Source organism: Procambarus clarkii, chromosome 5, assembly GCF_040958095.1.
Source record: "Procambarus clarkii isolate CNS0578487 chromosome 5, FALCON_Pclarkii_2.0, whole genome shotgun sequence".
NCBI classification, from domain to species: domain Eukaryota; kingdom Metazoa; phylum Arthropoda; class Malacostraca; order Decapoda; family Cambaridae; genus Procambarus; species Procambarus clarkii.
In genome coordinates this window covers 23,723,319-23,739,246 of record NC_091154.1, presented here as the reverse complement: position 1 = coordinate 23,739,246, position 15,928 = coordinate 23,723,319, and the positions used below count along the sequence as shown (strand labels likewise).

Sequence of the window (15,928 nt, the reverse complement as noted above, 5' to 3'; positions counted from 1 at the left end):
TACCAGTGGTGTGTAACAGGTGTGTGGGCGGGGATACCAGTGGTGTGTAACAGGTGTGTGGGCGGGGATACCAGTGGTGTGTAACAGGTGTGTGGGCGGGGATACCAGTAGTCTGTAACAGGTGTGTGAGCGAGGATACCAGTGGTCTGTAACAGGTGTGTGGGCGGAGATACCAGTGGTGTGTAACAGGTGTGTGGGCGGGGATACCAGTGGTGTGTAACAGGTGTGTGGGCGGGGATACCAGTGGTCCGTAACAGGTGTGTAGGCGGAGATACCAGTGGTCTGGAACAGGTGTGTGGGCGGGGATACCAGTGATGTGTAACAGGTGTGTAGCACTGGCCAACTGGGTAACCTTCTCCTGAACTCTGAAATAGGAGGAATTTCAAGCAGTATGATACATGTGTGTATCAGGTGTGTAGGCACCTAAGATTTGAAAGGTTAATAGGCAATGATCCAAGAGTTAAATGGAGCCATCCCACACGACCCAATTAGACAGGACCGTACACGCCATATATTCCGGAGATTACTTACAGGTAACGTTTAGCAAGATGGAGTCTGCTAGAGGGAAGGCCGGGAAGAGCGGGTTGATGGAGATGCAGGTCAGCCGCTGCCCGTGATGGCGCCTTGTAGCTCTCAGTCTCACTCTCGAGGTGCTCATGTTCACTCCGTGCTCCGTCTGTCACAGTGAGGCAAGGTTAGAGTGAGTGTGAGGAGGATAGAGTCACTCTCATAAATATCATGTTCACTCCGTGCTCCGTCTGTCACAGTGAGGCAAGGTTAGAGTGAGTATGAGGAGGATAGAGTCACTCTCATAAATATCATGTTCACCCCGTGCTCCGTCTGTCAGAGTGAGTGTCAGGAGGATAGTCACTCTCATATATATCATGTTCACTCCGTGCTCCGTCTGTCAGAGAGAAGGAGGAGTGAGTGTGAAGATAATGGAGTCACTCTCATTAACAATGTCATATTCACGTTGAGGTTAATGTGTGAGAGTGAAGCAAGGGTGTGTATGTATGTATATATATATATATATATATATATATATATATATATATATATATATATATATATATATATATATATATATATATATATATATATATATATATATATATATACATACAGCTTTTCACCCATTGAGAAGAAACTTATTTAAAATATTGTGATATTCTGCGGACAATTTCACCCATATTTCTGTGATTGCTATTCGGCATTTGTTATTTTAAAAGCTCATACTAATACTTTTTAATGTTATTTTCGTGTTTATGTTTTCGTTCCTTTCTGATGTTGTAATATCTTGTCAATTCTTATTATTATTTCAATCTTATGTCTATAATGTCAATTATTGACATGAGATTATGCCTGAATGTCAATCTTACGACATAAGATTTGTGAATTCTTCACTGAAGTGAAGAATTCAACTATCGTATCCACCTTGGCTTACTTATGAAGTTGTCTGCTTTTATGAAGTTGTCTGCTTTAATGAAGTTGTCTGCTTTTATGAAGTTGTCTGCTTTTATGAAGTTGTCTGCTTTTATGAAGTTGTCTGCTTTTATGAAGTTGTCTGCTTTTATGAAGTTGTCTGCTTTTATGAAGTTGTCTGCTTTTATGAAGTTGTCTGCTTTTATGAAGTTGTCTGATTTTATGAAGTTGTCTGCTTTTATGAAGTTTTTATGAAGTTATCTGCTTTAATGAAGTTGTCTGCTTTAATGAAGTTGTCTGCTTTTATGAAGTTGTCTGCTTTAATGAAGTTGTCTGCTTTAATGAAGTTGTCTGCTTTTATGAAGTTGTCTGCTTTTATGAAGTTGTCTGTTATTATGAAGTTGTCTGTTATTATGAAGTTGTCTGCTTTAATGAAGTTGTCTGTTATTATGAAGTTGTCTGTTATTATGAAGTTGTCTGTTATTATGAAGTTGTCTGTTATTATGAAGTTGTCTGTTATTATGAAGTTGTCTGTTATTATGAAGTTGTCTGTTATTATGAAGTTGTCTGTTATTATGAAGTTGTCTGCTTTTATGAAGCTGTCTCGCTCCATGCAGGTCGGCGTTCAATCCCCCGAGCGTCCAAGTGGTTGGGCACCATTCCTTCCCTCCGTCCCGTTCCAAATCCTCATCCTGACCTCCTTCCCCTGTGTTATATAGTCGTAATGGCTTGGCGCTTTCCCCTCATAACTCCCCCTCCTCTAACTGATAACTGGAGACTCTCAGTGTAAGAGAACAAGTCCAGGAAGATCAGAGGGCGGGCTGGCGCAGGGTACAAGATAACTGGAGACTCTCAGTGTAAGAGAACAAGTCCAGGAAGATCAGAGGGCGGGCTGGCGCAGGGTACAAGATAACTGGAGACTCTCAGTGTAAGAGAACAAGTCCAGGAAGATCAGAGGGCGGGCTGGCGCTGGGTCCAGGAAGATCAGAGGGCGGGCTGGCGCAGGGTACAAGACAATGGGGAGTTCAGCACGTTCTCAATAACAAAGGTGTAAGTCTATTCCATGTACTCGCCTAACCAGCTGTTTATTAATGCAAAACTGTGTGATTACAACTGATGACCTTCGAACACTTTCTCGAACAAGTGCTTCACTGACGACTTTTGTTCGAGCCACAACGCTATAAATGCTTCACCCACGTACTACCAATACAAATAATCGCCAACAGAACCTAAACTTCTAACCTAATCTCTATGTAAATATGCACAGTACGCTAATATATAACAATATTAATTTATATTTGAGAAGTCAAATTTTGAATGAACAGAATTTTAAAATTGATGAATGCGTCTTTGGGGTCGACCGCTGGACGGAATGGACTTGTTCTGAGGACGGGTTGGAGAGTCATATTTCACAACCTCCGCCACAACCTACAACACGACTACCATCACTAACCTTACCACCACAACTACCCACACTTACACAACAACCACAACAACCACACCTGATACTACCACAACCGCCTCCTGAGTCGTCACACTGTACAGTGTCATTAGAGCGAGGAACAGCATGACAAGAGCACACAGGAGGAAGCAAGGAAACGCACATCAGTGTAAGGAAACACTGCTACACTGTACGGCTGGTCACCTAGTGGAATGACCTGAAAGAAGAGGTTGTGGAAGCCGCCTCCACCCGAAGACTCTACATCCCAACACCACAATGGACTCGAACGTCTGGATGATTGAACTAAGGCACAGGAGGTGCCACAAGACCAGTTGAAGGGACATATAGGGCTATAGATCTCACTCCCTTGAGGACACTCCTAGGTAAACACCACCACACTACACCAGCCATTCTCATCCAAACTCATCCCCCTCAACTTGAGAACATGGGTTCGAAACCCTTGAAGTTTGTATACAAAGAGAAAGGGATATCTGATCACGGAGACGAGACCAGGAATTAATTTACCAACTTTCCTTTAGAATTCCCATCAAGGAGAGAACTCTGGCTGGTTCAGCACGAGAACAGTTATTTCTCCAGAAACTCTTGACACACACACTAACTTAATGTTTTAGGCGACGAGCTATACCTGTATAGCACCAGTGTCGCTTCACTGTTATATCTGTATAGCACCAGTGTTGCTTCACTGTTATATCTGTATAGCACCAGTGTTGCTTCACTGTTATATCTGTATAGCACCAGTGTTGCTTCACTGTTATATCTGTATAGCACCAGTGTCGCTTCACTGTTATATCTGTATAGCACCAGTGTTGCTTCACTGCTATACTCGTATAGCACCAGTGTCGCTTCACTGTTATATCTGTATAGCACCAGTGTCGCTTCACTGTTATATTAGTATAGCACCAGTGTTGCTTCACTGTTATATTAGTATAGCACCAGTGTTGCTTCACTGCTATACTCGTATAGCACCAGTGTTGCTTCACTGTTATATTAGTATAGCACCAGTGTTGCTTCACTGTTATACTCGTATAGCACCAGTGTTGCTTCACTGCTATACTCGTATAGCACCAGTGTTGCTTCACTGTTATATTTCACTAATATTTGAGGAATAGGTGAATATTGAGAGCTTAAAATAGAGGAACACTGCTGGTCCGTACGAGGCAGCTCCTATTGGTCCGTACGAGGCAGCTCCTATTGGTCCATACGAGGCAGCTCCTATTGGTCCATACGAGACAGCTCCTATTGGTCCATACGAGGCAGCTCCTATTGGTCCATACGAGGCAGCTCCTATTGGTCCATACGAGGCAGCTCCTATTGGTCCATACGAGGCAGCTCCTATTGGTCCATACGAGGCAGCTCCTATTGGCCCATACGAGGCAGCTCCTATTGGTCCATACGAGGCAGCTCCTATTGGTCCATACGAGGCAGCTCCTATTGGTCCACACGAGGCAGCTCCTATTGGCCCATACGAGGCAGCTCCTATTGGTCCATACGAGGCAGCTGCTATTGGCCCATACGAGGCAGCTCCTATTGGCCCATACGAGGCAGCTCCTATTGGCCCATACGAGGCAGCTCCTATTGGTCCATACGAGGCAGCTCCTATTGGCCCATACGAGGCAGCTCCTATTGGCCCATACGAGGCAGCTCCTATTGCTCCATACGAGGCAGCTCCTATTGGTCCATACGAGGCAGCTCCTATTGGTCCATACGAGGCAGCTCCGTTGTGTTAACCGGAGCTCCTGAGTGTTGTTAAATTATCATAGCAATATGGAAGTTGTAGTTAAGGACCTGGTGACTCTAGTGGGAGCCCTGAGGACAGAGTTAGAATCTCTGCGGGAGGAGGTGCGTCAGCTGAAAGAACAACGAGAAGTAACGAAGGAGGAGACCAGTAGTAAAGGGACCTCGTCTTGGAGAGTTATGAAAGACAGGGGCCTTAAGAAGACTTTGATAAAGCCGCCTTCAAACGCCATAGCAACTTCTAATTCGTTTGACGTTTTGGAGGACGAGTGCTGTGGTGAGACTGCGGATCGCGCAAAAGGGAAAGCAACGAAGAGAAAGGAAGCACAGGCCCCTCAGAAAGTAAAGGAAGTACCTAAGCAAACATTAGTTGTAGGAGATTCCCAGATAAGGTATTTGGATAGAGAGTTTTGTGCTAGAGATAGGGGGAACAGGTTAAGGGTTTGCTATCCCGGAGCTGGCATTGGTGATATTATAAACAACATGAATGATATTATGGCTGGTAATGGGAACAATCCCATTATTTGCATTAGCGTGGGAGGAAATGATGTTGGTCGAGTTAGGAGTGAGGAACTGATTCAGAGGTATAGAACAGCCATAGAATTAGTTAGGAGCAAGGGAGGAATCCCGATCATATGTGGCATTCTTCCAAGAAAGGGAGTGGGAAATGAATGGATATCGAGGGCACTTGGTGTCAATTGCCGGCTGGAAAGATATTGCAAATCAAATGCAATATCTTTCATAGACAACTGGGAACACTTCTATGGAAAAAATGAAATGTATGCTCGTGATGGGGTGCATCTATCGAGAGCTGGGGTTGTTGCTGTTGCGAACTCGTTGGAAGAAGTGGTTAGAGGTGTTTGTTTGGGTTTAAACTGTTAGTAGATAGAGGTATGGGAATTGATTTGGAGGAAGGAGGTAATAAAAGTATGTGTTTGTGGGAGAAAGGAATTGGCAAAACGATCAGGGGAAGAGAAGGTCCGCAAAATAACAATTCACTTAGGGTATATTACACTAACAGCAGAAGTCTAAGAAATAAAATTAACGAATTAAATGCTCTTGTCTGCACAGAAAAAATAGATATTATTGCACTTACCGAAACGTGGATGAATGTAGAAAATAGAGAACTATTAGCTGAATATCAAATATATGGATTTAAACTATTTCACTCAGATAGATATATTAGACGAGGAGGTGGAGTAGCCATATATGTTAGGGACAATTTGAAATGTAGTCTCAAAGAGGGAATCAAAACAGAGCCACACACAGAAACTATTTGGATAGAATTAAACGAAAAAGCAAATAATATTATAATAGGAGTAATATATAGGCCACCAAATTTAGACAGAATGGAAGCAAAGCACCTATGGGATGAAATATCTAGAGCATCTAGATCTAACAGTATTTATGTCATGGGTGACTTTAATTTTAGCGGAATAAACTGGTTGAACAAAACAGGGAATAGTGAAGCAGAAGATTTTCTAGAATTAATTGACGATTGCTTTCTTACGCAACACATTAAGGAACCAACACGGGAAAATAATATTTTAGATTTAGTGTTAACTAACAGGGAAATGCAAATTAATGACATCGAAATAGGGAGTGAGCTAGGGAGCAGTGATCACAAAGAAATCAGATTTAGCATAGAATGGAATAGACCAGTAGGAGAAAATTCTGTTAAAGTGCCAGATTTTCGAAAAGCTGATTTTAATAGCCTAAGAAATTTTTTGGGTCAAATTGATTGGAAAGTCTTGGGTATGGGGTGGGGGCCGGTCTTGGAGCGAGACATGAACCCAGCGATAGGTGACTTAAATGGGGATTTCGATGTGGATTCAATATATAACTTATTTAAGAATATTCTAAACAAAGCACAGGAACGTAGTATACCATACAAATTGAATAGATCGAATACTAATGACCCAAAGTGGATAACAAAGAATTTGAAGAACCTTATAGGTAAAAAGAGAGCTTGGTACAAAAGGATTAAAAATGGGGAGGTCACTTTAGAACAGGAATTCGTACAACTGGTTAGAAATGTTAAAAAAGAGATAAGGAAAGCAAAAAGAAACTATGAAGTTCGCATAGCAGGGCAAGCAAAAACAAATCCTAAAGGGTTTTTTCAGTTATATCGTACTAAGACTAGGGAAAGGATAGGTCCATTAAAAACTGAGACAGGTCAAATAACAGATAGTGATGAAGAGATGAGTAGTATTTTTAATAAATATTTTGTATCTGTATTTACTAAAGAGGAACTTAACAATATGCCTTCAGCCGAACAAGTCTATGTGGGTGGGGACGAGGACAGATTGACTAGTTTAACAGTTACCAGGGAGGATGTAATTAAACAAATAGTAAAACTCAAACCAAACAAATCCCCAGGGCCGGATGAAGTGTTTGCCAGGGTGCTTAAAGAATGCAAAGAGGAGCTTTCCGAGCCACTGTCAACCATATTTAATAAATCAATAGAGTCAGGCAGAGTGCCAGAGTTTTGGAAAGTTGCTAATGTGATACCAGTTTTTAAGAAAGGAGATAGATCACTTGCGTCTAACTATCGACCAATTAGCCTAACGTCTATTGTGGGAAAGTTACTCGAATCCATAATAGCAAATAAAATTCGTCTTCATCTTGAAAAACATAAATTAATAATTGAGTCGCAACATGGTTTTATAAATGGCCGTTCATGTTTGACAAATTTGTTATCTTTTTATTCTAGCATTGTTGAGGCAGTTGATAGTGGTAAGGATTGCGATGTTGTGTACCTTGACTTTAGCAAAGCTTTTGATACAGTGCCACATGAAAGATTGATTAAAAAGATGGAGTCTCATGGTATTGGGGGTGCTGTATTAAGCTGGATTAGGGCATGGCTATACCAAAGGAAACAGAGAGTTAGTATAAATGGAATCAAGTCAGAGTGGGAAAATGTTGTAAGTGGAGTGCCTCAAGGCTCTGTCCTGGGACCTCTGTTGTTTATAATATATATAAATGATTTAGATTCAGGTTTGAGTAGCAACATTTGCAAATTTGCCGATGATACGAAAATCGGTAGGGAAATTAATTCGGAGGAGGACTCACTATCACTTCAAGTTGATCTAGATAGGGTTTTGAAATGGTCAAAGGATTGGCAGATGCAGTTTAATGCTGATAAATGTAAAGTTCTGAGGTTAGGTAATGATGATAGAGTTACAAGATACGAGCTAGATGGTGTTGAGATTGCGAAGTCGGATTGCGAAAGGGATCTGGGAGTTATGATTAGTAAGAATTTAAAACAAAAGGATCAATGCATAAATGTTCGTAATAAGGCAAATCGGACACTTGGATTTATTAATCGCAGCGTTAGTAACAAGACACCTGGTGTGGTTCTCAAGCTATATCTTGCTCTAGTTAGGTGAAGTCGGTCAGGTGAAGTCACAGTGAGAGGTTGTGTTAACCGGAGCTCCTGAGTGTTGTTATATTATCATAGCAATATGGAAGTTGTAGTGAAGGACCTGGTGACTCTAGTGGGAGCCCTGAGGACAGAGTTGGACTCTCTGCGGGAGGAGGTGCGTCAGCTTAAAAAACAACGAGAAGTAACGAAGGAGGAGACCAGCAGTAAAGGGACCTCGTCTTGGAGAGTTGCGAAAGACAGGGGCCTTAAGAAGACTTTGATAAAGCCGCCTTCAAACGCCATAGCAACTTCAAATTCATTTGACGTTTTGGAGGACGAGTGCTGTGGAGAGACTGTGGATCGCGCAAAAGGGAAAGCAACGAAGAGAAAGGAAGCGCAGGCCCCTCAGAAAGTAAAGGAAGTACCTAAGCAAACATTAGTTGTGGGAGATTCCCAGATAAGGTATTTGGATAGAACGTTTTGTGCTAGAGATAGGGGGAACAGGTTAAGGGTTTGCTATCCCGGAGCTGGCATTGGTGATATTATAAACAACATGAATGATATTATGGCTGGTAATGGGAACAATCCCATTATTTGCATTAGCGTGGGAGGAAATGATGTTGGTCGAGTCAGGAGTGAGGAACTGATTCAGAGGTATAAAACAGCCATAGAGTTAGTTAGGAGCAAGGGAGGAATCCCGATCATATGTGGCATTCTTCCAAGAAAGGGAGTGGGAAATGAATGGATATCGAGGGCACTTGGTGTCAATTGCCGGCTGGAAAGATATTGCAAATCAAATGCAATATCTTTCATAGACAACTGGGAACACTTCTATGGAAGAAATGAAATGTATGCTCGTGATGGGGTGCATCTATCGAGAGCTGGGGTTGTTGCTGTTGCGAACTCGCTAGAAGAAGTGGTTAGAGGTGTTTGTTTGGGTTTAAACTGTTAGTAGATAGAGGTATGGGAATTGATTTGGAGGAAGGAGGTAATAAAAGTATGTGTTTGTGGGAGAAAGGAATTGGCAAAACGATCAGGGAAAGAGAAGGTCCGCAAAATAACAATTCACTTAGGGTATATTACACTAACAGTAGAAGTCTAAGAAATAAAATTAACGAATTAAATGCTCTTGTCTGCACAGAAAAAATAGATATTATTGCACTTACCGAAACGTGGATGAATGTAGAAAATAGAGAACTATTAGCTGAATATCAAATATATGGATTTAAACTATTTCACACAGATAGATATATTAGACGAGGAGGTGGAGTAGCCATATATGTTAGGGACAATTTGAAATGTAGTCTCAAAGAGGGAATCAAAACAGAGCCACACACAGAAACTATTTGGATTGAATTAAACGAAAAAGCTAATAATATTATAATAGGAGTAATATATAGGCCACCAAATTTAGACAGAATGGAAGCAAAGCATCTATGGGATGAAATATCTAGAGCATCTAGATCTAACAGTATTTATGTCATGGGTGACTTTAATTTTAGCGGAATAAACTGGTTGAACAAAACAGGGAATAGTGAAGCAGAAGATTTTCTAGAATTAATTGACGATTGCTTTCTTACGCAACACATTAAGGAACCAACACGGGAAAATAATATTTTAGATTTAGTGTTAACTAACAGGGAAACGCAAATTAATGACATCGAAATAGGGAGTGAGCTAGGGAGCAGTGATCACAAAGAAATCAGATTTAGCATAGAATGGAATAGACCAGTAGGAGAAAATTCTGTTAAAGTGCCAGATTTTCGAAAAGCTGATTTTAATAGCCTAAGAAATTTTTTGGGTCAAATTGATTGGAAAGGCTTGGGTATGGGGTGTGGGCCGGTCTTGGAGCGAGACATGAACCCAGCGATAGGTGACTTAAATGGGGATTTCGATGTGGATTCAATATATAACTTATTTAAGAATATTCTAAACAAAGCACAGGAACGTAGTATACCATACAAATTTAATAGATCGTATACTAATGACCCAAAGTGGATAACAAAGAATTTGAAGAACCTTATAGGTAAAAAGAGAGCTTGGTACAAAAGGATTAAAAATGGGGAGGTCACTTTAGAACAGGAATTCGTACAACTGGTTAGAAATGTTAAAAAAGAGATAAGGAAAGCAAAAAGAAACTATGAAGTTCGCATAGCAGGGCAAGCAAAGACAAATCCTAAAGGGTTTTTTCAGTTATATCGTACTAAGACTAGGGAAAGGATAGGTCCATTAAAAACTGAGACAGGTCAAATAACAGATAGTGATGAAGAGATGAGTAGTATTTTTAATAAATATTTTGTATCTGTATTTACTAAAGAGGAACTTAACAATATGCCTTCAGCCGAACAAGTCTATGTGGGTGGGGACGAGGACAGGTTGACGAGTTTAGCAGTTACCAGGGAGGATGTTCTTAAACAAATAGTAAAACTCAAACCAAACAAATCCCCAGGGCCGGATGAAGTGTTTGCTAGGGTGCTTAAAGAATGCAAAGAGGAGCTTTGTGACCCACTGTCAACCATATTTAATAAATCAATAGAGTCAGGCAGAGTGCCAGAGTTTTGGAAAGTTGCTAATGTGATACCAGTTTTTAAGAAAGGAGATAGATCACTTGCGTCTAACTATCGACCAATTAGCCTAACGTCTATTGTGGGAAAGTTACTCGAATCTATAATAGCAAATAAAATTCGTCTTCATCTTGAAAAACATAAATTAATAATTGAGTCGCAGCATGGTTTTGTAAGTGGCCGTTCATGTTTAACAAATTTGTTATCTTTTTATTCTAGCATTGTTGAGGCAGTTGATAGTGGTAAGGATTGCGATGTTATATACCTTGACTTTAGCAAAGCTTTTGATACAGTGCCACATGAAAGACTGATTAAAAAAATAGAGTCTCATGGTATTGGGGGTGCTATATTAAGCTGGATTAGGGCATGGCTATACCAAAGGAAACAGAGAGTTAGTATAAATGGAATCAAGTCAGAGTGGGAAAATGTTGAAAGTGGAGTGCCTCAAGGCTCTGTCCTGGGACCTCTGTTGTTTATAATATATATAAATGATTTAGATTCAGGTTTGAGTAGCAACATTTGCAAATTTGCCGATGATACGAAAATCGGTAGGGAAATTAATTCGGAGGAGGACTCACTATCACTTCAAGTTGATCTAGATAGGGTTTTGAAATGGTCAAAGGATTGGCAGATGCAGTTTAATGCTGATAAATGTAAAGTTCTGAGGTTAGGTAATGATGATAGAGTTACAAGATACGAGCTAGATGGTGTTGTGATTGCGAAGTCGGATTGCGAAAGGGATCTGGGAGTTATGATTAGTAAGAATTTAAAACAAAAGGATCAATGCATAAATGTTCGTAATAAGGCAAATCGGACACTTGGATTTATTAATCGCAGCGTTAGTAACAAGACACCTGGTGTGGTTCTCAAGCTATATCTTGCTCTAGTTAGGCCCCATTTAGATTATGCAGTTCAGTTTTGGTCGCCATATTATAGAATGGATATAAATTCACTTGAACGTGTCCAGCGTAGGATGACTAAGTTAATTCCCCAAATTAGAAATCTTTCATATGAAGAAAGATTAACAAAGCTTAAGTTGCATTCACTGGAAAGGCGAAGAGTTAGGGGCGACATGATAGAGGTTTACAAGTGGGTGAATGGACATAACAAGGGGGATATTAATAGGGTATTAAAAGTATCAACACAGGACAGAACACGAAACAATGGGTATAAATTGGATAAGTTTAGATTTAGGAAAGACTTGGGTAAATACTGGTTCAGTAACAGGGTTGTAGATTTGTGGAACCAATTGCCGCGTAACGTGGTGGAGGTGGGGTCCCTCGATTGTTTCAAGTGCGGGTTGGACAAGTATATGAGTGGGATTGGGTGGTTATAGAATAGGAGCTGCCTCGTATGGGCCAATAGGCCTTCTGCAGTTACCTTTGTTCTTATGTTCTTATGTTCTTAGTTAGGCCCCATTTAGATTATGCAGTTCAGTTTTGGTCGCCATATTATAGAATGGATATAAATTCACTTGAACGTGTCCAGCGTAGGATGACTAAGTTAATTCCCCAAATTAGAAATCTTTCATATGAAGAAAGATTAACAAAGCTTAAGTTGCATTCACTGGAAAGGCGAAGAGTTAGGGGCGACATGATAGAGGTTTACAAATGGGTGAATGGACATAACAAGGGGGATATTAATAGGGTATTAAAAGTATCAACACAGGACAGAACACGAAACAATGGGTATAAATTGGATAAGTTTAGATTTAGGAAAGACTTGGGTAAATACTGGTTCAGTAACAGGGTTGTAGATTTGTGGAACCAATTGCCGCGTAACGTGGTGGAGGTGGGGTCCCTCGATTGTTTCAAGCGCGGGTTGGACAAGTATATGAGTGGGATTGGGTGGTTATAGAATAGGAACTGCCTCGTATGGGCCAATAGGCCTTCTGCAGTTACCTTTGTTCTTATGTTCTTATGTTCTTATTGGTCCATACGAGGCAGCTCCTATTGGTCCACACGAGGCAGCTCCTATTGGTCCATACGAGGCAGCTCCTATTGGTCCATACGAGGCAGCTCCTATTGGTCCATACGAGGCAGCTCCTATTGGTCCATACGAGGCAGCTCCTATTGACCCATACAATGCATCTCCAATGCATATATGCAAATATGGGAAATTAGGTTCAAAATGCACTTTTCTGCATCCTCGAAAATGCAGGAACATCTTGGCGATTGGTGCATGCCGTTTTGGAACGGAATGTAGATACTTCCACCATAAACTATTTAAATTTTCAATTAAGGATAAAAAAATTACAATCTTCAGTGCCCGGAATTCCACGTGAGAGGTACACAACGTTATAGACGGGAACATCAATATGATACTACTGGAATTTTTTTAGAAGAAGGCAGAAACAGAGTAGAACATATAAGAGAGAGGAACAGTCAGATGGAACCACTGCAGGATTACAGAGGGGAAGGGAGATACCCACAAGACTGGAATACAAGTCATCAACAAAGACAAAGGTACTACACCACACAACACCCACACTACTACCAAGACTGGACGGATCACTACCAAAACAACACACCCTGGACCTGGGTGGAGAGAGAGAGAGGGGGGGGGGGGAGAACTACCGAAGCCCACAAGAAGTGACATGCAATATGGGAAATCATTCATATTTGCAAACATACAAGGCCTAAAATCAAAATCAAGAAATAAAGTTAAGTTCATAAATGACCTCCTGTTTGAGTCAAACTCAATATTTGGTGCATTTACAGAAACCCACACAAAAGACCACATGGATAGTGAAATCTGGATCCCAAATTATAATCTATATAGATGTGACAGAGTAATTAGGTCAAGTGGAGGAGTAGGTCTGTATTTTGAAGTGGAACTGGCATGCACAGACCTCCTGAACCCGACCAATGAGGTGGTAGAGGTACTTGGAATCAAGGTAGAAAATCTAAATCTAATTATTTTTTTTTGAGATATATACAAGAGTTGTTATATTCTTGTAGAACCACTAGTACGCGTAGCGTTTCGGGCAGGTCCCTGGAATACGATCCCCGCCGCGAAGAATCGTTTTTTCATCCAAGTACACATTTTACTGTTGCGTTAAACAGAGGCTACAGTTAAGGATTTGCGCCCAGTAAATCCTCCCCGGCCAGGATACGAACCCATGACATAGCGCTCATGGAACGCCAGGCGAGTGTCTTACCACTACACCACGGAGACTGTTAACTATGTATATTATTTTAATATACATACCGACAGATGCAACAGTTGAGGAATTCACTGAGCAGATCCACAAAATAGAGAATATCCTTGATAACCTAAACCCAGTACCAGATATTATCTTCCTTGGAGACTTCAATCTACCCAGTTTAAAATGGAGTAAACAATAACATTATAGCAGGAAATCAACCTGGAAATAATGAAACACAGGTCAGAGAACTACTGAGATTCTGTGACAAATTTTCGCTCAGTCAGCAGATTACAGAACCAACTAGGAACGAAAACACGCTGGACCTGATGTTCACGAACAATGATGAGCTGATCAGAGACATTACTGTCTCAGACACTACGTACTGGGACCGCAAGTTCATTGAAGTGCAAACTAACATTAATAACGGTAGTAGGCCCAAGAGAAACAACAAGCAAGAGGGTTATTCAATAAATTCAATTTTCATAATAAAAGGATAGACTGGAAGAAAATAAACAGGGAACTTACATACATTCAATGGGAAAATGTTCTAAGTAATACAAATCCTACATAAGGAATAGAAAAACTGACTTCTGAAGCATATGAAGTCTCTCTGACACATGTTCCTTTGAGGAAAGCCAGAAAGAGGTCCAACGTAGAAAGATAGTGTAGACGACATTACAAAAGAAGGAAAAAAATTAATGGAAATGCTTAAGCAGACATGACTTTCCATTCAAAGAAGGAATAATTTAAGCAGGGAGATTGAAGAAATCGAACAGAGACTGAGGCATTCATATCAGACTGAAGAAAGACAACTAGAACAGAAAGCAATTCAAGAAATAAAGAAAAACCCAAAATATTTCTTCACATATGCTAAATCAAAAGCAAAAACCACTGCCAGTATTGGACCTATTCGTATTAGTGAAGATTCATGCACTAAGGATGACAAAGAAATTAGTGAAATCCTAAAAAATCCGCATGAGGACATGTTTAGCACTCCGATATACAGCATGAAAGTGGAAGATCCGGACAACTTCTTTATGCGTGATATCCAAACCCCTGTAAATATAACTGATATCAACACGAGCATGGCGGATTTTGAAAGAGAAATTGACAATATGCCCATGCATTCAGCCCCGGGTCCAGACTCATGGAATTCAATATTTATAAAGAAATGCAAAGTGCCAATAGCGCAGACACTCAGTATAGTGTGGAGGAAGAGCTTGGACACGGGGGAGATACCAGATGCGCCTAAAGCAGCAGACATTGCCCCTCTACACAAGGGAGGGAGCAAAGCATTGGCAAAGAATTATGGACCAGTTGCACTAACGTCTCACATAATAAAAGTATTTGAGAGAGTGATCAGGAGTCAGGTCACTAGTTTCATGGAGACCAAAGACCTCCACAACCCAGGCCAACATGGATTTAGAGCAGGAAGATCGTGCCTGTCACAGCTACTTGACCATTACGACAAAATCATTTAGGCATTAGAAGAAAAACAGAATGCAGATGTGATATACACGGATTTCGCAAAGGCATTCGATAAAGGTGACCATGGAGTGATAGCTCACAAAATGAGGTCAATGGGAATAACTGGTAATGTAAGACGCTGGATACTCAGTTTTCTGTCGAACAGAACACAAAGAGTGACAGTCAACCATATAAAATCTAGTCCAAGCGCAGTTAAAAGCTCAGTACCTCAAGGTACAGTCCTTGCACCACAGCTTTTCCTTATTCTCATATCAGATATAGACTCAAATACAAGGCATAGCTTCGTATCATCCTATGCAGATGACACAAAAATCAGCATGAAAATTACCTCTGCTGAAGACATGGAAAAACTACAAACAGATGTTAACCTAAAGTTAAAGTTATCGACTGGGCAGCAGAAAATTAAGAGTGATAAATTTCAGGTACTCAGGTACGGTAAAAATAAGGACCTTAAACATAATACAGGGTACAAAACACAATCAAATCTGCCCACAGTAGGAAAGCAACATGTAAAGGATTTGGGAATAATGATGTGTGACGACCTAACGTTTAGGGAGCATAACCAAGCAAATATTACGTCAGCCAGGAAAATGATAGGATGGATTACGAGAACTTTCAAATCCAGGGATCCCATCACAATGGTTGTACTCTTCAAATCACTTGTGCTGTCCAGTCTTGAGTACTGCTCAGTACTCACTTCCCCCTTCAGAGCAGGAGAGATTGCAGAAAGAGAAGGAGTACAGAGA

General features: G+C 40.7%; 1 protein-coding gene across 1 annotated transcript in view; it reads right to left on the bottom strand.

The window, feature by feature from the left end:
• Positions 1-15,928, bottom strand: part of LOC123747480 (nephrin) — a gene marked incomplete in the record, with an annotated part of 541,340 nt that overhangs the window by 192,280 nt on the left and 333,132 nt on the right. The window contains 1 exon segment of the mRNA XM_069339956.1: positions 532-676. Within this exon segment, the coding sequence (XP_069196057.1) occupies positions 532-676 (145 nt within the window).